At 44.1% G+C, this 23091-nt stretch overlaps 1 protein-coding gene across 1 annotated transcript in view; it reads right to left on the bottom strand.

Annotated features, from left to right (window-relative positions):
• Positions 1 to 22567, bottom strand: part of GUCY2F (guanylate cyclase 2F, retinal) — a 48245-nt gene extending 25678 nt beyond the window's left edge. Inside the window, exons 1-11 of the mRNA XM_075742562.1 lie at positions 21829 to 22567; positions 18593 to 18894; positions 16779 to 17133; positions 11914 to 11998; positions 8693 to 8789; positions 7625 to 7759; positions 6688 to 6768; positions 5514 to 5690; positions 4453 to 4609; positions 2930 to 3079; positions 665 to 813 (exon numbers count right to left, since the gene is read on the bottom strand). Of these exons, the coding sequence (XP_075598677.1) occupies positions 665 to 813; positions 2930 to 3079; positions 4453 to 4609; positions 5514 to 5690; positions 6688 to 6768; positions 7625 to 7759; positions 8693 to 8789; positions 11914 to 11998; positions 16779 to 17133; positions 18593 to 18894; positions 21829 to 22567 (2427 nt within the window). The remainder of the gene's footprint in view (positions 1 to 664; positions 814 to 2929; positions 3080 to 4452; positions 4610 to 5513; positions 5691 to 6687; positions 6769 to 7624; positions 7760 to 8692; positions 8790 to 11913; positions 11999 to 16778; positions 17134 to 18592; positions 18895 to 21828) is intronic.
• Positions 22568 to 23091: the final 524 nt, after the last annotated feature.

Here is a 23091-nt window from a genome sequence, read left to right as displayed (position 1 = left end):
GTCACATGGGTGTAAAATTATTCAAAGTTTCATAGAACCGGAAGGTAAAAATTATGGATATTTGTTCACCTGATTTGACCTTAAAAGTACATAGAAACAGTACTGCTGGATCAGGCAAGGGGTTTATTTTGCCAGTCCATGAGACTGGCCAGTAGCAGATGTCTGGGAAAGCTGTTCAAACAGTGCTCAGGTACATTCATATTTCCCTGGGATATGCTCCCAGCCTTCACCAATCTGCAGTTCAGAGACCTCATATGCCAAACGTAGTATCTTTGTTTAACAGCCTTTGGTGAATTTTACTTTTAAATTAAGCATCTTTTAAATACTCTAGAAAATCAAAAAACATGTTGATCTGAAGGTGCTAGCATAATTTACAGAACTTTGATCTCCCTGAGACCATCTGTGTAGGTACATTGCAAATGTGAAGACACCAAGCCCATGTCCAGCCTGCTTCACACCCCACCTGGTGGTGCCATGGCGGCTCAAATTTAGGACAAGGTGTAAGCCAGACACCACGAACCATAAAATAACCCAACAGCAAAAGCAAGACTAGAGCTCTGGGACTTCTTCAATCATTATTTAAGGGCTGACTTAAAGAAAAAAAATACAATTTCCTGCCAAGTACAAACAAACTATTATTTCACCTGCTGCTCTATTCACCGACCTTATGAAATACCTCCTCAAAGGTTGGACGTCGTTCGGGGGATTCACCCCAGCATTGCTTCATTACCTGGATGCACTCCAGGGGGGCCAACTCGGGGGCTACGTTTGGGCGGCACAGAGGAGGGGGCTTCTTCACTTTCTTTATAATTTCTGTGACAAAGAGAAGAATGGGAAGCACGCTGTGAGATGGAGAGTCTTGGTGGGGGCAAAGGACATGGACCTTTTCACCTGTCCCTTGCTCACTCCTTCAGCCACCACTGTTATTCCTCACCACTCAATGGCTGTGTCAAATGAAACTGGAGGTTTCTGCTTTCCTCTACCAGGAGTCTCATGGAGGAATTAAACCATAAGAGATTCATTTGCCTTTTTGTCCCTGGAGAAGCAGGTCATGAGCAATAAAGTGGCTGGATGGGGGAAGGTTGTGTGACAGATGGATGTGTTAGCCTGCAGGCTTGTATTTAATGAAATTGCCTCTGACTGTCTCCATCAGGATCTGCGGTCCTCTAAGAAAGCAGAGGGTTATGTCCGAGCCCAGGCAGCCCAGCTCTGATGCTTCATCTTTAACTGGAAATCAGTACGTAGGAGGTTGATGGGAACAGAGACAATGCAAAGCATTTTAAAGGGGAGAGTCTGGGTTCAAAACAACGTCTGGGAAATGACTCCCTATCCAGAGGTGAAATAAGACTAATAAGGAACTACGCTTGGGCTTTCAGACCCTGAGAATTCAGTCATTGAATCTACGGGTTTTAGATAAAACAGCCTTACAGCAAAGGAGTGGAGCTGCAGGTTTCATTGACAGCTGAAGTACGGATGGATGTCTGAACCCAACCCCAACCTCAGTTTAGGTATTTCTTAGTGTGAATATCCTGGAGGAAATGGCGTTTTTTTGTAAGATAGAAATATATCTTCCCACTTAAAAACAAAACAAAACACAATGTGATTGTCTTTGAAGGTTTCATCTTGCGTAGTGCAATGGAGTCATCTGGAGTGAAACCCACCCTCTTTCTGGCAGAAGCCCCACATTTCCACAGCTGTTACTGTGAGTATCCAAAGCTTTTCAGTGTTGACAGTTTACTTTAAAGCTCTTTGGCTTATCCCACCCGTCTCCGCCAAATGAACTAAGCAAAGCACCTGGCCTAAATATTTCCAGGGGCAGCCAACGGGAAATGCCTTCCCCAGATGGTTTTAAAGTTCACGCCATGAGTGAGACCTCCTTGAGAATTAGGATGCAATGAGTAGAAATTCATCATTTTATCAGGTCAGGAAACTGGAGTGTACTACGTGCAACATTTGCTGGAGGTTCCCCATGGGGACTAGGTGGGGGGACACCTGCTAATTACATCATAGGCTACATCATAGGTCCAGGTCTGAATTACGAGCACGTTACACCATAATCATTATTGTCATTGCATTGTTGCAGCAGGTTAGGATGGGCCAGGGTCCCATGTTTCCAGGCGCTGAACAGGCAAATACTGAATGGCCATACGCCACTCAGTGACGGTCCAGCTTAAAACATGTTGAGAATAGGCTTTCACTGAAGTAATTTTTTTTTTGATTGTTCTCACCTTCTCCTTGTTCAAGTGCTTGTGACCTTTCCAGGACTGCAATGTGTTTGCTCTGCCTATGCATGGACAACACAGTTTGAACTAATGAGAGTTGCACCATGAGCAGTTCCTAAAGAGTTCAGCTATCTGCTATTTCTGATACAAGCCACCTTATATATGTCAGCAGGGTCATGATGTATCACTTTGATCTCTGCTGAAGATAGAACCTCTTTAAACAGGGAAGCAATTGGGGAAAATAGATGGGCAGAGGGACAGAATAGGACATTAGCAAGGAATCCACTTCAAAAACCTCAAACCCCATGCCATATAGAAAAGGGCCAAAGAGTGAGAAGCAAAGGAGTTTTCAAGCTATGGGAAATTATGCCATCAGATTTCACCCCACACTATGAAGAAAAGTCAATATTTGGACAGGGAACTGGAGGTGCTGCAGTGGCCTGACTGCTGGACAGCTCTGAAGCATCTTGAGGGAAACCCAGAACTCCAATCCCATTGATAGTGACGAGTCACATACCAAGGCTGACATCAGAACTACATATTTTGATGTTTATTATGGATGTTTTGTTGAAAACAGCCTTTTGTCACTAAGAAAGGTTGTGAAATTGGGACATTATTTCCACACTAATGTTTTACCCAAGGGGCTTGGCCAGACCTTTTATGAGCGCTGTGTAAAGCCTTAAAAATGTACTGAAATAGTCGCTTACCTTCAGCTGAGAATTCTGACATGCAGTATGGTGGACCCCGAACAACCACTTCTTGGAGGATGATTGCAAAGCTGTAAATATCCCCTTTGAATGTGCCTTTTCTGCACATGTCCGGGTCCCTCAGTAACTCAGGAGCTGTCCAGAGCAATTCTATAAAATTCAAGAGCATCCTGTTTCTTACACTTGAACTCAGACTATGTCAAATTAAGTGCTTAAACGAACACTTCAGTTATTTGAGGAAAGGTTGGAACATACTTCATTATTTACTGGATCATGTCTTCTATTTGTTGTGATGTGTTAGAAATATTAAATTTTCATCCTCACAAAAAATTTGAATTTTCCAAATTTCACTCCACCTTTAAAAAAAATTGCTATACCAACAATTTGCATGCTAAAACACCAGTTTTGAAGATCTACGTAAGAAGTCTTCTTACCATTGCCAAAAGCATGAATACTTTTTTTTGGTTTGAAAATATCACTCAGATAAAATGTTCATGCTGAAGTCTGGATTTCTTGTTACTGTTGTTGCTCTTTTACAAAGCAACAGTTAATAAAATATTTTCTATCGTTCTTAGATGAAAGTAGTTTCCATAAAAGCAGTTTGTGGCAGTCTGAAGTATGATCCATCTTCATAATCCAATAGTTCAAGTGATGAAAGACACAGTTGTAAAACATACCCAGCCTCATCAAGAATTGAAGTTTCTTCAAACTGGGATATTGTTACCCTGGTAACTGTGCATTCTGGGTAATGGGAATAAGGAACATTTCAGCTACTACTATATCTATATATATGTATATATATATGTAAAACTTTTGTAAGGGAGGAGAAGGTCTTCTGGAAACTGCCCTGAGACGCTGGAAATGTGTAGGAAGCAAATCCTGTGGCAGAGGGATCAAAACACTACATACCACTTGAACCCAGATTTCAAAAATAAACTGGGATACCAGAGGAACCCCAAGACAGTGGCCAAGTGAAAGAAATCCCATCAGAGTCTCCAACACTGGTCCCATGAGATGCTGTCCCTAAGTGGTGGGAATGTCATGTGGCAGCCTTTGGGGACTGGCATGTTAAAATATTTCAGAGAGACCTGTTTCATCTTGTGTTTCAGATGGCTTAGTTTTACAAAACAAGGCTCTTTGCATTTGGGTTAACCTAAGACTTCAAATTTAGGGTTGGGACCAAGGATGTGAAGTGAATTCCACCTGTCACAGAAATTCAGGATTGATCAGATTTCAGGGGCACTTAAATCCTTCTCCAACTATGACTGCCTAAAGTCTGTCACTGCTTACAATAAATACTTTTTCCATTACCATGACACGCTGCTATTCACTTCACTTTCAAGAAGTCTGAAAATACTTTGCTTATCCTTTCCTGTAACAATGCATTGTATACAGGTAACTGGATGTCGTGAGATTGAGTACAAAAATCTTTAGGTGGCTACTGGCCCACAATTGTGTTAGGACAAGCATCTGTTAAGTCAATGGACAAATATTTCCCAAAAAAATTCCCTTATGGCACCTACCTTCTGGGGGTGGCTGAATATATGGGCATTTCTGTGCTTCTAAGAGCTCGTTATAACCATAGTCAGTGATCTTCAGCACAAACCGGCCATCCACAACGCAGTTACGAGACTTGAGACGTCCATGGGCAAAATCTCGGTGATGCAAATACCTAATTCCCTATGAAACACAGAAGAGATTGAGGCTGTTCCTTAAGAATTATCCTATCTGTCAGCATTCAGTGACACGAAGCCAAATTGTCACCTTGGATGGCATCAAATACAGCATCGACTCTATGTCAAATGCAGTGCCGATCAGGCCAAGAAACTGTGGGAAAAGTTCAGAAATAGATTAGGAACAGGAATTGGGCTATCTGCACCTGAAAGTAATACTGGAAAGGACTGGCAGCTTTAGGAACAGTCAGATGCCTCCCTCTGTAGCCCTAGGACTCATTGCACTCAGAAGTTGTACTTTTAGACACGACTGAGAAGGTGGACACAAGTGGTACTCAATGGTTATGCCAAGGGAAGCCATTAAGAGCCGGATGCCTTTACCCAGCTCCTTCAAGGAGGGTCAGAAGGTGGATCATGGGCTGTAAGAATGGTTCTGGCAGCCTACCCTCTGTAGACCATCTGCCCCAGGTTGGTAGTTCACCATTAGGGGATGAAAACACATGGGACATGAAAACACTCTTCTAAAGTGACCAAAAGTGTAGCCATCCTGTGACAGGAGATGTCTACGGTTTGGTTTATGCCGGATGCATTTCTGATTTATGACAAGAAAGGACCTTTGGAAAGTATGTTGTCACCAAATTAATTGTTCTAGGTGATCAGTTCTAGCCTGATGTGTAGTTTTAACCTCTCATCCTGCTGTGTGGACGTAGTCCTATTACCCCAATAGTGCTTCTCAGACGGTAACAAAACAGCAATAAGAGGTCTCCATTAAAGACCCTGTGTACCAGTATGATTACATTCAAATTGGTTTTCCCTGCATTACTATAAAAATCCCAAAGTCCTGGACAAAATAGCTATGTCAATATAAAAGTCACATGCAGGTCACGCCTCAGCACGACCAATGGATTTACTTTAATTAGATCCATCACGAGTGAGGACTTGAACATCCAATCCAGTTTCATATCTTCGTTTCTCAGCAAGTCCTCCAGGCTTCCTCGGGAGCAGTACTCTGTCACTATGGCAAAGATGCCACAGTCAGAGAAAAAGCCCAGGAACAGATTCACATTTTCATGACGCAGATCTTTCATCTGAAACAAGACCGTGAATCACAAGAGGCCAAGTCAGCCAGACATCTGCTCAGCAGCTTCTTTATATCATTAGGTGCCCTTACCATTCCTGTACTCCCAAACAGTCTTTCACACAAGGATGGGGAAGAGAAAACAACCTCTTTGCTGCTTACTTTCAGCTATCCTACACTCTCCTAAGCTTTGTTTTTCTTAGTCTGTCTGTTAAGACAAAGAAAGCAAGATAGCAAAAGAAATCTGAACAGAAATTTGTTTTTCTTTAGACAAGCTGGATTGGATCTTTCACTAGGACAAAATGGCTTCGCTGGGGTAAACTGAGTTCAGCATGTGGAGTCTTGCTCCAGCTCTGGTCTGATCTGGAAAGCAATACCATGCCTGGAGGATCCAAAGTCAACCCTCAAGGGTGCCTTTGGAGACATGCCCTGGTAAATTTATTACATTTATATGCACAAAAATGCCACTCCTATGTTAGCAGTAGCTGCCAACAACTAATGGCCTTGATTTTGGAAAATCAATGCATTTGCTTGTCATTTAGTAATAATAATAAAATTGAAGACTAAAAGTAAACTTATAACAGGCATCTTAGCTGGAGACAGAAAGCAAATCCCAGAGAAATGCACAACAATGTCTGTGCCACACTACTGTCAACAAATATCACATGAAAATAGCTACTAGTACATCATCCTGCCCTGAGACAGGCGGGGATGATTTCCTCCAAAGCACTCTGCCTTTGTAGACAAGGCCACTTAGAGGACTCATTGTACATTCAGCATTGCACCGGCTTTGAAGTGTCAGGTCCAGGGTGGGGTTTTGCAGGCTGCTGACTCTGACACATGGGTTACTGCTAAGTTTTTCAGATGCAACTGTGCAAGACTGGTTGGCAGCCATGATGCATGATTCAATGGATAAACAGGAGAGAAGGAGAATAAAAAGACCCTGCATTCACAAATGTCCCCCAAGCAACCTTCCCTCCATATGACCAGTCATCCCCTGTTCCTACCTTCCTCAAGATGCTGGTGGAGCTTTGCCGCAGCTTGTGAACTGCTCCCGTCTCGAATTTTTTCAGCCACACCCAGTCTCCCTGTCCACAATACAGATGGGTGAATGATAGAGCAAGTCTCTGAGCAACAGCTAGCATCAGGACCTAGGTCTGAATTCCAGACCCTTGACTTTGAAGTGGCTGGGGATTTTCAATGTTCTTGGCAGTAAATTCCTTCTATATTGCACCCGAATAAGAATATTCACAGGAAACCCTCAAAAAATGGGGCGAGGCAGGACCTTCATTTGGATCAGAACTTCATACCTAGAAGGTGTATTAGTATCTCATAAACAATGATAAATTGATTAAAAAGGAAAGTAATCCTGTCCAGAATTTTTTTTCTGCCATTAATGATCTAGTTTATTTTGCTCCGTTTCAGGAAAAATTGCCATGCCATCTTTTCGAAAAGCTGTGTTTTTAGGAAAGAACTGCTGGATGGGGTGAGTTTTCTTGGCCATTGGCTCTGCTTACACTCCATACAGTCCTATTGGCACAAAGGGCAATTTCATAGCCTTTATTCTGTGTATTTGGATCCTGTCTTGTAGGAAAGGTCCTTGTTAGAGATGTTACCACCTAACAGCCCTGTCTTGTAAGAAAGGTTCTTCACAGTGCCTTTACATGGGGCCATCTCTAACAGGGACCAGACCTGGCAACACTACATAGGCATGTCAAATACCACCACCAAACGTGACTCCAGGTGTCAGAGTGAGGATTGGGGTAGAGTCACCTTAATCACTGGTAAGTCGATGCTTGGGAGTGACTTACTTTCACCCTCAGGGTCTGTCAGCAGACAGGGGGACATCCTGGGACCTACAGTATTACAGCCCAAGACTTTATCCGCTTGAGCAGCTCAGTGAACTGAAGCAGTGGGAGAAGGCTGCATGAGGCCCCTACCTACCTCATACAAAGCCACGTTGGAGGTTTCGTGGGTGGCAGCTGTGCTTTTCAAGGAAAAGGAGCGTGTTACAGATTTCAGGCTTCTGCCATCAGCTGCTACGCTGTTTGCATCAGTCAGACTGTCCAAGGTCAGCCTCTGGAAGGCAAGGAAAGCAGGTGCAAGACAATGAACACCTCTGGATAAAAACTTCCACTTCAGCTCTGCCTTGGGCCATGCATTTTACCCATGCTAGCAACCTCTCAAATCCCCCAAACTTTCCACATCACCTCTCTGAATACCTCTAAAAGGCTCGTAAGATTGACCCTATTTAGTACCTTGAAACACTACAGCAGCACTTTAGGTGGTGGAAATACCATGGGTCAGGGGAGACACCAGAGGAGGCAGGTATCTCTTTGAGTAGGGCACGGGGAAGTGACTCCTCTGGCATAGACAAGAAGTCTGTATCTGTGCCAGTGACCTAGGCAAAGGGATTGATTCACAGCAGTCCATATCGTTGGCATGGTCCTGGGTATGGCTCTGGCCTGCGCCAAATAACATAGAATCATAGAATCATAGAATGGTTTGGGTTGGAAGGGACCTCAAAGATCATCGAGTTCCACCCCCTGCCATGGGCCAGGACACCCTCCACTAGACCAGGTTGCCCAAAGCCTCATCAACACTCCCCCAGGACATGCCCAGCTCTGGGCAGGAGCTAGCACAGGCCAGGAAAAATTCCTGATAAGAAGTTCAGATGAAGACACTTTGTTTTAGAAGATAAGATAGTTTAGTTATATGGACATGAACTATGCTACACCATCCAACCTCAAGAACAAAGAATAAGCCCTGGCTGTTAGAATAAACACAGCCAATGGTACTATTTTACATCATCATAACAGCTCTAACACTGCACGTGAGTCTAATCTGAGACTCAAAAACACTCAGCATATGTGAAATTTTCTGATATGCAGGGGAAAATGAGGCATGGAGAAGTGAATGACCTTCCCAGAGCTTCATGGGTATGAAAATACCACACAGCAAACCTGTTTTTGACTGTCCCACCAGATTACTTTCATGAATGGGAGGACTTACCTTTTTATGTAGCTCTGGGTTGATGAAGACGAGGTCATCCAAGGTCAGTATTATCTTGTTAGGACCCCTGAATAGCTGGCTGTTCAAGATACTATGCCTGGGAGATTTGGAGAGCCACAGTTATCATTTTTAGGTAGGTAACCAGTTCACACCACCTCTGAGTCCCCCACATCTGGCTTCCCCGCAGTATAAGGAAAGTGCAGCATGTGGTGTGGCAGTAGGGATGGACATGGGTGAAAGCAGTACACAAAGCAGGGTGTCCTCACTTGGACTAAAATGCCCTGGGTCAAACAGCAAAGGCTATCCAATTCACAGACAACAAAAGCTATCATCTCAAAAGGTCTCATGACAAACAGACATCTTGAGTCAATCTGGTTGCAAATATGAGCCAACAGCTCTCAGGCACACTAGTCTTTCTCAGGGCTGAAACTGAACCACAGGTAATTTATAAAAGCTGCCTGGACACAAGTAACCATCAAAATGTGCTGGCTGAATCTCTGTGTTGTATCATGGTGACATACAAAGCACACAGCAAGATACCCCCTTGTAATGACTGCAAGCTCGTACAGAGGGAAAAGCTACAGGGGATGAGCAGTTTGGCGTGCGTGGTGTAGTGCAATGCAGCATGGAGGTCTTGGAAGAAGTATTGCTGAGCCAGTGCTCTTCCTCTTGGTCAGGAGTAATTAGATCAAGAAGAAGACTGTGCTGATTCAGATCTACTTCTTCCAGGACCTGAGCCAGATGGGTATCTATCACACACTGTGTAACACAGGACAAATGTGCTTCTGGCATCTCCACAGGATGCTGCCGCCCATTTTCCAAGGGATGACTCTCTGCACTCCTTGGTGGGCTACCAGATTTGCAGAATTGCTACAGGCAAGAAAGAAAATTCAGTAGAGTCGCCAGACCAGCAAAGATGCTATCTGTTCCTTGACTGCATCCTGCTATTTGCCCAGCTTCTCTTGAATATGCAAGGCAGGAGAGACCACAAGAAGAAATGGTGCCCTGTCAAGGACTACGTGTTCATGGGATAGTTCAAACAGGCTTATGGCCAGTTCATGCAAATCAATAAGAAACATTCCAGAGTTTCATTGTCAGTTTTTAGCTGGGATTCATCTGACACTAATACCCACTACTTGGCCATTTTAGGGACTCAGGGAAGAGGCAGAAGTCACACACCATCATTTTGAACCCACCGTTTCAATGGATGTCAAGCACACAGCACACAGTATGTATGGGACAGTAAAAACCTCATCAAGTAGGAGGAAAGAAGAGAAAGGAAAGCTCCTCTATTGCCTTCAATGTCACATTTTTTGTTCAATGAACTTTGCTTACTCTACAGCAGGTGTCTGATCTGCGCATACATAAGCCTTTTCCCGATAAGGTGGGCCATAGGTTGCTTTTTACTAACTGTACTGTAGAAGGAATCCACTTCGCAAAATATCCATAGATCACCATGATTCCATTGCAGGTAGAACTCTGGGCATTTTAGAAGAGCATGGAAACCTTTTTGGAGTTCAGAGTGAGCCTTGGCTGTATGATCACAGGCATCACCTGAGATGGTTTTTTATAGTCTTTCTCTAACCACTTGTCCCAAGCCACCCAACTCAGCTTCATGCAAAAATCTCATCACTTATGTACTTTTCACCTGTCCTCCTGAAAACCTGGTTTAGTCAATCACATCCTCTCCCCCAAGCATGGAGGAAAGAACCCCTCTGCCAAAAGCAAAGCACAGAGAGTGGAGTGACTCATTTAAGGTCATGCAGCAGCTCCCTGGCAGAGCTAAGACCAGAGCTCCCACGTTTGAACTCAGACCATGCTGTGATTTAAATTTAGTTCCAGACATGCCCTTCCCTAACATAAATCATTGTCTGAGTCATGCTAGACTCTTTTTTTTTCGTCCCTTGCAGATGGTCATACATCTTTACTCCTGACTGAGCCTTCCCAAGCACAGTCTGGTACTTGTGGAACAGCTTACAAGTAGAGTGGGCAGAAAGATTGTCTTTTATTTACGTAATTGTACAGGCTGGTGGCCAAGCAATAGAGCAGGGCTTCAAAGTGCGGGTGGATGGAGGCAACCTCCTCAGTGCCTGCAGTTATGAGGTATCAGAAACAGCTGTGTGTTATAAGCGAGGGAACTGTTTGGGATATTGCTTGCTGGGTGGCCTTATATCATCTGGGTTTGGAGGGATGATTCAGGACTGGAGAGAAAATGTGTTTTTGGATGATTTGAGAGGCAAAGCTGGATGGGACAATTCAGGAACCCTGTTCTGCTGAAGTCATTGCTGCTGAGGAACTATGCCTTCTAATTTCAGTCTAATTTCACTCTAATTTCAGTCATGCACCATGTAGACATCAATAATGAGAGACAGATTACTCAAGAAGCCGGTTTGGAGCAGATTACCTTGGGTTATGCCCATAGTGTCCTTGCCAAAGAGCAACCCATAGCCCCTGGACAAATCAGTCCATGCTGGCTCATGTCCACCTTGGATATAGAGTCAGGACACAAGTGTGACCTATGCAATTGTTGGACACTGTCCCTTCCCCAGCAGACTACCTCATTTGCTCCAAAGATCCCACGCCCAGACCAACATATATGCAACATGAATGACCAGGGAGCTGGACTTCAGTAAAAAACAGGGAGTGAATCAGCTTGGTAATAAAGAGTTATCCTCATTAATTGCTCCAAACACTCTCCAGACATATTGTCTCTCTCTTTAGTACATGGAGAAAGTAAAGAGGGTCAGCCTAGGTTCTTCATAGGAAGCATGATTATATTAGGGACAGAAATCCAAGAAAGAATGATCTTGAATAAGAAAACAAAGACATTTAATGTGGCAGCCCACTCAGTCTCCACCCTGATGTTATTAAAGCAGACTCTGGTCATTGGTTGGTACGGCACACTTTGCACTTCCAAAGTGACAGTCACCTTCCTAATGCTTCAGAGCCATCACCCAGCTAATCCTTCCAGCAACAGACTGCAATGTTCTTCCACACCTGGACTGGTTTAAGGGTAAGATGGCTTCTCCTGAGACTGCAGAACCAATTACCACAGTGCTCAAGCCACTATCACTTAATAAATTGGAGAGATATGTGGATGGAGAGCAAAGACCACAATGAAACCTGCTATGTGTTCACATGGTCCAAACTGTCAGTTAAAGTGCAAGTCTCCCACAGAAGCTAAAAGTGGCACCAAATCAAATGCATACTGCAATCCTCACCTGATGAGAGAAGCCAGGCCCACAGCACAAAGCACCAGGGCAAATATCAGCATTACTCCCAAAATCATGACTACAGGCTCAATCCCTGTGCAGAGAGGGGAAAAGAATCAGTGAGTTAGAAAATCCCTTTGATTTAGCCAATAATATTGAAAATATCAGTATCAGACCATTAGACTACAAAGTCAAATATTCAGCTAGCAGAATGCTAGAAGACAATTTTTATGTGATGTTAATTTGTGAATATACAAATACTTACTGACTTTATTTACATGAGACTGCAACTACTTTAATTATTTATTTCTATGCACTTTTTTTTCCAAATGAAATCTAGAGCCTTGGATCAGTGGAAAAATGGTTTTTCTTCAAGTAAATAAAGACTGAACTCGCAGGGAAGAATTAAGTTTTAGAGGCAGCTTCTGCAAAGTTTGTAACTTTTGAACATTTGACCCTCTTCTCTCCAGGAACAGAAACACTGAAAAAAAACTTTATCATGTGGTACCAAACTGACGGCCAGTGTGAGTCACCAGCCCATCTGGGATTTTTCATTCCCTGCTACAGATTTCTAATGCTGAAAAGAGCAGAAGAGAAGGAGGAGAAGGTTGATGTTTTCCTCAGTGGGGCCATCGTCAGAAAGTACTGGAGACAGACACTTTGCTCCTGAGTGTCTTTGCTAGAGAGCTAAGGAAAGCTGACGTGAGTAGATGAGCTAAATTCCAGTGGGAAGTGTTTGCTGTCTCTGTCTCTTCTGTCTTCTGTTTATTTCTATTTTATTCTGTCTGTATTCAGAGATCCTTAAACACAAACAACCATGAAGGAATTTGGGTTGATAAAAGGTTCATAACTCTGTGTCACGCTTGCACTTAAATCACAGGCCTTTTTGCAAGCACTGAAACCTAGAGCTTCCCAGTGAAGACAGCAGACATTTTTGAAAATTGGTGTCTTTTTCAGGAAAAGACAGACTATTTTAGCTGAAAGTTTTCTGCTGGGTTTGGACTTACCTTCTGCTTCAACCCAGGGCCCTGATCCCTGATTTTCCTCACACATACACTAACACAGGTTGCCCCGAGAAGCTGTGGCTGCCCCTGGCTCCCTGGCAGTGTTGAAGGCCAGGTTGGATGGGGCTTTGGGCAACCTGGGCTAGTGGAGGGTGTCCCTGCCCATGGCAGGGGGTTGGAACTAGATGGGCTTTGAGGTCCCTTCCAACCCAAACCAGTCTGTGATTCTGTCATTCTTCTCCCAAGTAACAAGTGATAGGACAAGAGGAAACAGCCTCAAGTTGTGCCAGGGGAGGTTTAGATTGAGTATTAGAAAAAATTTCTTCACCAAAAGGGTTGTCAGTCACTGGAACAGGCTTCCCAGGGAAGTGGTTGAGTGATCATCCCTGGAAGTATTTAAAAGGCACATAGACGTGGTGCTTAGGGACATGGTTTAGTGGTGGCCTTGGCAGTGCCAGGTTAACGGTTGGACTTGATGATCTTAAAGCTCTTTTCCAACTTAAACGATGCTATGATTCTATCTTTAAAGGTCTCTTCCAACCCAAACCATTCTGTGATTCTATGATACTATGATTCTATACAAGAAGTCACTCTGCTTTCATGCCCCAGTCTGGAACTAGCCCTGTATACCTCTATCTGAGAAGAAATCTGAGTACAGTAGAGTGGATACTTCACACCCATTTCTCCATCTCACAGATAGTGCGGATGTAGACCAAGGTCTCACTCCAACAAAGACCCAGCATTCTCCAGGAGGTGCTCACCTTGAATACAGGAATGAGCAAGACCACACCAATGTAGGCCAGGGTTTGTTCTTCATGCATGAACAAAGTCAGTGTTGCGGTCCCCGTAATAGCAGGTGACAGCAACCCAATGTTCATCCCTAGGAGGCAAGGAAGCTGCCAAAGACGCATCTCCCTCCAGAAGAACTGAAGTGAGTGTGAAGCCAGAACACATCCCATAAAGGTCTTGCACAATGCTAGATCCATGGAAAAGGAGGGATCGGATCAGCTTAGAGGCAGATTTGAAGGAGACCTTGTGCTCTGGACCTGTGGCCACTTGCTGGGAAACTTGTTAGTGAAGAGAGAATGAGCTTTAAATAGCCCAGGGGCATGGGTTGGTTTCTTGCTGGACAAAGGAGAAAATGCCTCCTGGACAAACCAGTGAAGTGTAGGGGTATGTAAATCCGATCTCACATCTCTGCATGGCCTTCTAATATTTTCAGACAGAATTCGTAACCCAGACCACAATGTGGTAGGAATAATGTGGAGTTTGTTAATGCTCTCTTCTGTATTCAATCAAGGCTTTTTTTTACTGGTGCTGTCTCCTGAGCTTCCTCGGGTAGCCCCCAGAGATTCTGCTGTCTGAACAAATCTCCTTTGAGAAAGAGCCTCAGAAAAATTCTTTTACTTATTACCATTGCATTTTATAACCCACAAGTGCTTGACCATACTTTAGAGGACTCTAAGGCAAGTGGTACTTGAAAGGCAGTGCAGAAAATCAAAGAATAGCAAAGGGTCTCTCTCTGATCATGCCCTTTGCTCAAAGTATGGACATTGTCACCCACCATGACATGAGGACTGTTCCACAGCTGGAAAATATACAAATCCAATTTCATTCACTGAAGCAGCACCTGATAAGCTGAGAGCAAGAGCTGGTTGGAGCACAAAATTCACCAGGGTGAACAAGAGACAGTAAAAGGACAAGAGAACTGAAAAATAAACACGCAGATAAACAAACCCTAAGGAACAGGAGATAGTGAAAGCAATACCAAAGACCAAAGCACTCATGTCAGTGATGGATGGGCCATTGCAGGAATGATGCAAAGCCTTGAGGAAGCTCAACCAGAACTTTATAACTAATCAGAAATGAAAGCAAGGTTATCATGGGATCATGGGAAAAAGCAAACTTACGGCATAATTGAGGGTATATGTGGGATTGTGTTAAACTCATTAGGGGATGCTTTAAGGGGACAGGAGGAGTATATGAAATTTCTTATGGGATGTTTAAAGGAAGGGAAAAAATGGGGAAAGGGAGGGATGGGCGTGAGTTGGGGAGGCTCAAACATGGGATACTGGAGGGGATGGAGATGCTGGTCACACATAAGCAGGTTGTGCATTTTTCCAGCCAAACCCTCTACCTGATCATAACAATTTGTCCTACCTTCTTCTTAACCCCTATTCCTAACTTTTTTTTCTTGGGTGACTGCTCTCCACCTGCGTGTGATGTAGACTTCACATCAGCCTAACCAACAGGTAAGCTAAGAAGTCCTGGAGCCATAAGAACTCATGAGAGACAAGAAGTCTGGAGACAAGCTCCTGCAGAGGGTTTGAGAGATGGCTATGGGGGAATTACAGGTTTGGACCACCTACCAGAGGATGCATTTGTGTGTATGCAGGAGCTGGGGTTATGAGATCTGCTAGCAAGCTTGGAGCCTGATTAAGTGGTGCATAAGAACAGGATCAGTCCATTTGTGTTGTCTCATGTTTTGGCAATGTTGGTTGTGGGTAGTGGTGCCTGTAAACACATGGGTCTCCTGTATATATTATTCTGTCAATAATTGGTTGTGTCTGCACTCTGTGTGTGTGTGTGCGCGTGTGTGCACATGTACTGGGAGCACCTGCTCAGCCCTGCTCCTGGTGGACCTGGGGTCAGGAACCGCAGGAGCCTGGCAGCTTCACATCCAACCACCCTCCAACCCTAACTCCATACAAAAGCCAGACTGAGGCCTGGATTTAATTCCAGTCATAAAATTCAGTCTCTGAAATATTAGTAATAATAATAAATTACTGCTTCCTTGACAAATGCCTAGAGCTTTATGCTTTTGTAAAGGTGTGAACATAAAATCTGATCTTTCTAAAAATTAGTGGGATTTTTCCATAGACTGCAATGGGATGCTAAATTGCTACGCTTTTCCTAGTGGCAGTGAAAAATTAGATATAAGGTAGCATTATATTTGTCTCTTCTGTAGCTTGCCAGCTGCTGTAAGATCAATATATCTCCAGTTTCCATAGAGCATCACTGATTTAAACCAGCTATGGCTGAGCCAAGGAGAATGTTTTTCTCAGCTGTTGAATAAAATATTCTGTAGATGTGGTTAATTTTGTCTGTTTAAGTCACATCCTGGAGCAGTAGGAGTAAATGCTTAGTATTATAAGTAAATATGTCAAGTGGAGGCTAAGTATCCTACCCTGAGATTTTGGCTTCCCCGTGGACTTTAAAACTGCACCACAGTTGCCTCAAATTAAAAACAATAAGTAAAACCAGTGCCCAGTCTCGCAAGCCTAGGAAGCAGCACAGATATCTCTGCCCCTGTATCTTCAATTACCACTTCTGCTGTCTACAGTAACTCAAATTATTTTGAGTAATTATTATCTTTTCTTGATGAGGCAAGCTCTGATGATCCTTAAAGCCGCATAGCTAGCTGGGTAAAGAAGCTGGGGTTATCAGGAGAGACGGTGAGAGCATCTGCAGTTGTGCAGCTCTCTTAGGCTGTCTTCAATGCAAATCCTCTTAGTGTCCTGTCCCTCAGAAGGACAGGGACATGATGCTGGCTGAAGCCTCTGGCATATATTGATTGCTATCAAAATAGGCAGATGTTGACTGTTAGACCTGGAAAACTCTTTCCAGCACACAACCGTAGCAACAACCTTATTGACCTAACAAGCAATAAAAGAGTCTTGTGGATCAATAGTGTGATCTCCGTATAGGAGTCCCATCACAAACGGCATGATAACTGGTCATATTTATATGAATTTCTGGAGCTAAGGGTTTCCTATTTGGGGTGCTCTCCTCTTGACTAAGAGGAAAGATGATAAAATAAGAAGCATGGATCCAATGCCATTTGACCTTGGTTTTTTTTGTCTTTCTTACCTCCAGTGCAGAGAACATCTGGATCAAACCAACAGCTGGAGTCTGGCTTGGGTGGAGCTCCACTGGGAAAGTGGAAGGCCCGGCCTAGGGACTTCACAGAGCTTGAAGACATGTCAACCAAGTGGGTTGGGAAGAGCTGGTTCCCACGACCATCTGTGTCCAGTATCACGTAGTTGCTCAGTCCCTTCCCACAGCTGTCTGTCTCTATCCAGTAACTAAATCCAGGGAAACTGAAGTTTTTTGTGTGCTCAGCTATGTTAGCTCCTGAGATTCTGACTCCTTTCCTCCGAGCACTGTCTATAGCCATTGCCATGAAGTAAATGGCATCATAGATTGTTCCAAAAAGTGGAGAAACCTAAAAATACAGGAGAAATTAAGGTCAGGATATACTGCTGCCAACCTCTGGCTTGAGATTTGTGGCAAAAGATGTCCCGCTGACTAAGCTGTAAACTCAAGAACTGAGACACCAGAGGCTCACAGAGTAATGGGTTTGAAGAATCTTAGGTTTAAAATAGCTCTGGATCAACCCAATATATGTGTGACTTTGAATATCTGTCTTTTCTTGTGGTTGCTTCCCAAAATACAATTTCAAAATCTTTTTAAAACCATGTAAAATTGCTTTATCATGGGAAGCGCCAAGACTCTGAGCCTGATGCTCAGCTGGCATTTTATCGCAGCCTGCCTCAAAACACTGCACTAAAACATCTTCCACAAATAGCAGATCAAAGCCAGAGTCTCTCCTCCCTACCCAGGTAGGAAAAATATCATGCCCAAAGGATGGGTCCTCTCTGTCAGAACATTGTTTATTCCTAAGATGTAAAAACCACAAAGCAGAGCCACAGCAAACTTGTTCCCTGGGGTACGAGAGTCTTTTCTCCTTGCATTGCTCCCTTCTGTGCCAGACTTGACTTAGGAACCTATAACTTTACCCTCCCCTAAAAACACTCATGGTGGCTTTTGCAATCACATGATCATTGACAATTGGTAGGTGAAGAGAGATTATAGCCATACGCTCATGATAAAATGCGAAGTGTTTACAGTGAAGAAGCCTACGCTCATTATAGTTAACCTGGGCTCTCATTATACTGATGGGAAATAAAAGGATGATTTCAGGGCATGATTAATCTCCTCCTAAAGCAGACATCCATGCCTTAAAAGTATTTATAATTTTTGAAAGATCATAGTGAGATTTGAAGATTAGCTCAGCTGAATCCTGCATCTCTTCACCAGTATGACAGATTCCCCAATTCTTCTTGTAATGTTTGCAAGGTCACAAGTGACTTATTTTTTTATAGGCTACTGGTGACATTTAGATAATTGTGCTGACAAAAAATAACTTTGATTATAGTACTGAAAAGAATAAGGCAGCACTGATCTTAAGCATTTCCCTCTAGAAGCATCCAGTATTTTGTTTGTCTGTTGCATTCTCCCTCAAATTCTCAGGCATGCGGACATCTTATTCTGTTACCTTAAAAGCTCCACCGACTTTATCCACCTTAGGAGACACCTCTTCAGCTTGGGCCTACTGCATTAACATGTAGCAAACCAAACCTAAGCACCTCAGAGATTACCTCTGTCTCTCAAATTCCCAGCATGGTCCTGCAGTTGAACTAACTGTCAGTTAGATTGCCAGACATTCAGGAGGAATATCCTTTCCAAACGAACGAAGACCACATTCAATTTTCACCATGTTTTTCTCAAAATAAAAGCACACATTCTGGGTTGTCTCTCATCTGTACTTTCTCTACAACTATTGCTTGTGACATGTCTCCCATTACCAGGTCCCAGAAAAGCCCGAGAGAAAGAATATTTACCTGAGTGGCTTCCAAATCCCTGGTTATTTCACCACTTTCTTTAGCTTCCCTGAATGCATCATAGAAAGTCCTTTCTCCAGATTCCAGTGTGATAGTCAGCACAGCATCATATGCTTCGCGGAGCTTGCTGTTGTTATCAAAGACATTGAATGAGTTGTTTTGGTAAGGAAGACTGTACAGTAAAGTGTCGTATGGAACGAAGACGTATCTTCCATCTGCTAGTCCCATTTCCAGAGCTTTTGTGAGTAAGGTAGCCTGTTCCTCCCCTCCAATGAGCACAGAATGCATGCACAGGAGGATAACTGAAACACAAGGATTGCAGTGTTGTTAGTCCATATGGGGTTTTCATCACAAAATATCTCCCTCCCCCCAATAAAAGAGCTGTCTGCACTGCTGTATCAGGTCAGACTCTAATAATCCCCCACCAGTGTGATGTTCTGAGGAAGTTGGGAGCTACACTCATTTTGTTCAACTTCTGGAGGTCTGCAACACCTAGCAAAGGAGGCTGTAAGCGTTACCCATTCTGGAGCCATACAGAAGGAGGAGCGGAGAGAAATTTTGACAAAAGTGAGGCACAGGCTAACACGAGGGGAAGTCAGGTCCTGTGCTGCCATCAGCTGAGAGATGTACACTTTCCCTTTGTGTGCCCCGAGCTGACAGACACCACACAGTCATCAGCAGTGCCCAAGCTCCGCCTGTTCACCCTGTCACCATATATACAGATTTTAGGTTGGGCACTCTGTTACGTTTCAATATCTGGTCTATGCCTGGCTGTCCCATAGCCTGTGTCTTTGCCTACCAAATGCCTACCAGTATCCTCACATCTGGTGAGGAGATCTGAAATACATGTGCATCTGTTTAACAGGCTGTCCATGGTGCTCACTGGTCCTTCATTAAAGGAAGCACTCCTGATCTTTCATCTAAGAACACATTTCAAAATTCAGCAGGTGAGAGGAGCAAAGTAGGGCAATAATGGGAAGGAAAGTTACAAAAGAGACCTGCCTGCTACTAAGCCAGAAGGGAGCAGGATCTCTAGAGTAGCTGTGGTCTCTCCTTAGGAGAAAAAGTATCCTTGGCAAAGTAGAAGCCGAAGTGAACAAGAGCATTTTCAGGTGGCTGAATTACAGGAAAGAAATGGGTTCTACTATGCAGTGATTCATCCTGTACTAGAGCAGAGAGCTTAAGCTGATTAGATTAATCATATTTGAAGAGGGACTGGATCTCACCATTGATTGTGAAAGGAGCCAATCATCTCTAATTAACATGGAGCGCTGTGATGGTGATGAGATGAACCCACCCAAGGTGGATTTGGTTTCAAGTATAGATTTGAGCACTGATAAAACTCCAAGTTCGTAGAATTGTAGAATCATAGAATCACAGAATCACAGAATGATTTGAGCTGGAAGGGACCATAAAGATCATCTAGTTCCAACCTCCCCTGCCATGGGCAGGGACACCCTCCACTAGCCCAGGTTGCCCAAAGCCTCATCCAACCTGGCCTTCAACACTGCCAGGGAGCCAGGGGCAGCCACAGCTTCTCGGGGCAACCTGTGCCAGGGCCTCAGCACCCTCACAGGGAAGAATTTCTGCCTCACATCTCATCTCCATCTCCCCTCCTGCAGCTTCAGGCCATTCCCCTTGGCCTGTCACTCCCTGCCCTTGTCACCAGTCCCTCTCCAGCTTTCCTGGAGCCCCTGGAGGGACTGGAAGGGGCTCTAAGGTCTCCCCGCAGCCTTCTCTTCTCCAGGCTGAACCAGCCCAACTCTCTCAGCCTGTCTCCATAGCAGAGGTGCTCCAGCCCTTGGATCATCTCCGTGGCCTCCTCTGGACTCACTCCAACAGCTCCATGTCCTTCTTGTGCTGGGGACCCCAGAGCTGCATGCAGTACTCCAGGTGGGGTCTCACAAGAGCAGAGTAGAGGGCGACAATCTCCACCACCTTGTCCAGGAGCTCCTTGTTCATCCATGCAGGCCTCCGGGTGGTTTTGCCTGACTTCCTCTTTGTTGGGATGCATCGCTCCTGAGCTTGGAGGAGGTGATCCCTGAATATTAGCCAGCTGCCTTGGTCCCCTCTTCCCTCCAGGGCTTTGTTCCATGGTACTCGACCAAGCAGGTCCCTGCAGAGGCCAAAGTCTGCTCTCCTGAAGCCCAGCGTAGTGAGCTTGCTGTGCGCCCTCCTTGCCTCCTTGCTGCCCTGAGGATCCTGATCTCCACCATTTCATGGTCACTGCAGCCAAGGCTGCCCTTGAGCTTCACATTCCCCACCAGCCCCTCCTTGTTGGTGAAAACAAGGTCCAGCATGGCACCTCTCCTCGTTGGCTTCTCTGTCACTTGGAGAAGGAAGTTATTATCAATGCAATCCAGGAACTTCCCGGATGGCTTATACCCTGCTGTGTTGTCCCTCCAACAGATAGCAGGGTGGTTGACGTCCCCCATGAGGCCCAGGGCTTGTGAACGTGAGGCTGCTCTGCTTCTATCTGTCTATAGAGGACCTCACCCGCTCGGTCTTCCTGGAATGTCTCCTGTCCCTGCCCTCCCTTTAATCCTGACCCATAAGCTCTCGGTTGGGTCCTCATTCATCCCCAGGTGGAGCTCCATGCACTCCAGCTGGTCATAGACATAGAGGACAACACCCTCTCCTTGTCTCCCCTGCCTGTCCTTCCTAAAGAGTTAGCACCTTGTTACCTTTGTGTCGTGGTTTTACCACGTGGTTTTACTTTCTCAAGAGAAAAAAAATCATTCTTTACTACGTGCTGTACATCAACAAGGGCCCTTGCACTGCTTTAATATGTGATGTATAATACTGGATTTCACTTCTGATACTTTCACTGAACACAGGTATCAAGGACACAGCATCAGAGCATGAGATTTTTAATAATCCATAATCCAAAACACCATAAATATAAAACTTTTCCATAACCCCCTCTTTACACTTGACAGGGTCAATCACAGACCCCCATCTACTAAATATTATTTTTCAGAGAAGCTGAACCCAATCTTTCATATTGTAGAAGATTATTTTGCCCTCTCCATCCCATACAAAATGCCCAGCATTCTTTTACATGAAGCCCTGGCTCCATTAGGGTCAGCGATAAAATTCTGCTTTGCTTAAATGATTGCAAAACTTCATTCTCTAAGCTATGTCCATTGGAAAACAATGTAGTCCTACCCTGGAGAAATAAAAATAAATAATTTTTTTTTTTTTAAAGAAAAAGGAATGAGACTCAAAGCACTTACTTCTAATGCCGTCAACTTCTTTAATTTCATTCCAGGTGTCTTCAATGCCTTTTTCTCCTTTACGCATGGAGGTAACAATGCCTACAGGAAGCCCCTGTTTCCTGAGTGCACTCGCTAACTTGTTAGCTGTGTCAATCCAAATATCCTCATTGGAAGCAATGATGCCAACATGAGCCCAGTTAAAATATTTCATTATTGTAAACAAAACTTGGGTTGGAGAGGGCAGGGTCCTTGCAAATGTAGAGTGGTGGATGGTGGAATCCAGTTTATAATTGATGCACATCCATGAGAAGATGGCTTTATTCCAGTTTTCCCCTAAAAGTGTAGCCACCTCACAGAAACCAGGGTTCAGAGGGCCTATGAAAGCTGAGGAAAGCTTTCCAAAGTCAATGAATCTAACCAGAGCTCTTGATGTCTCACATTCTTCTTGCAGGACCACATAATCCAGCCTGTGTCCAAGATTTACTGAAGAATCTTTGCTTATTCGTCCCACTGCTAACCTGGCAGCCACATGGGGAAAGGCTTTGGAAAAGAAGGGGTCACAGTTCCAGGGTCCGAGCAGTCCAATTTTAAAAACAGAACAATGTGCTGGCGAGCAAAGTAGGATTATTCCCAACAGCAGCCACCAGACAGCCTGGAAAAATGTCTTGAATGAATTTCCAGTGTTGAACTGATGCAATCTAATGTGCCTTGTCAGCACCCAGAACAAGCTGTTAGGACACAGCAGGAGAAATGACATTGTTTTACAGGTGGGTTGATCTGCGCCGAGTTCTTCAGGGAGCCAGGGAGTGCATTTTCAGCTGCTGGAAGAAAAGTAGATTACATTTGCCTTCCTGTCTACGTATTTGTTCAGTGTGTGTAGATACAGATGAGTCAGCCCAAATTACACAACAGTTCTCAAGGTGCAAGTCTATGAGGTGCCAAAACCCTGCACAGACACATGGACAGGCACCACGCAAGGCACTGCACCACACAATCATCCAACCAGTGTCAAACTTACCATAGCCCTTAAATGCACGCTAATATAAACATTTTAAAATGCTTTGCAATATTTTCTGAAACCAGGCAGTGAAGAGTGAGTCCGTTTTGTTTGCAGCAGTAAACACAACTTATGGATACACTATGTTTTTACTTCTTTGGAAGGATAATTCCCAAATCACACCAACACACATATAAGAAAATAAAAAGGTGAAACGTACTAAGCTAGCAACTTTTCCCAATTTGAAATCCTTGGCGAGTTTTGACTATGAATCAGAGCCCATA

Source organism: Balearica regulorum, chromosome 1 (assembly GCF_011004875.1).
Source record: "Balearica regulorum gibbericeps isolate bBalReg1 chromosome 1, bBalReg1.pri, whole genome shotgun sequence".
Taxonomy (NCBI): domain Eukaryota; kingdom Metazoa; phylum Chordata; class Aves; order Gruiformes; family Gruidae; genus Balearica; species Balearica regulorum.
The sequence above is the reverse complement of the archived record's forward strand: the minus strand, read 5'-3'. Positions and strand labels throughout refer to the sequence as shown.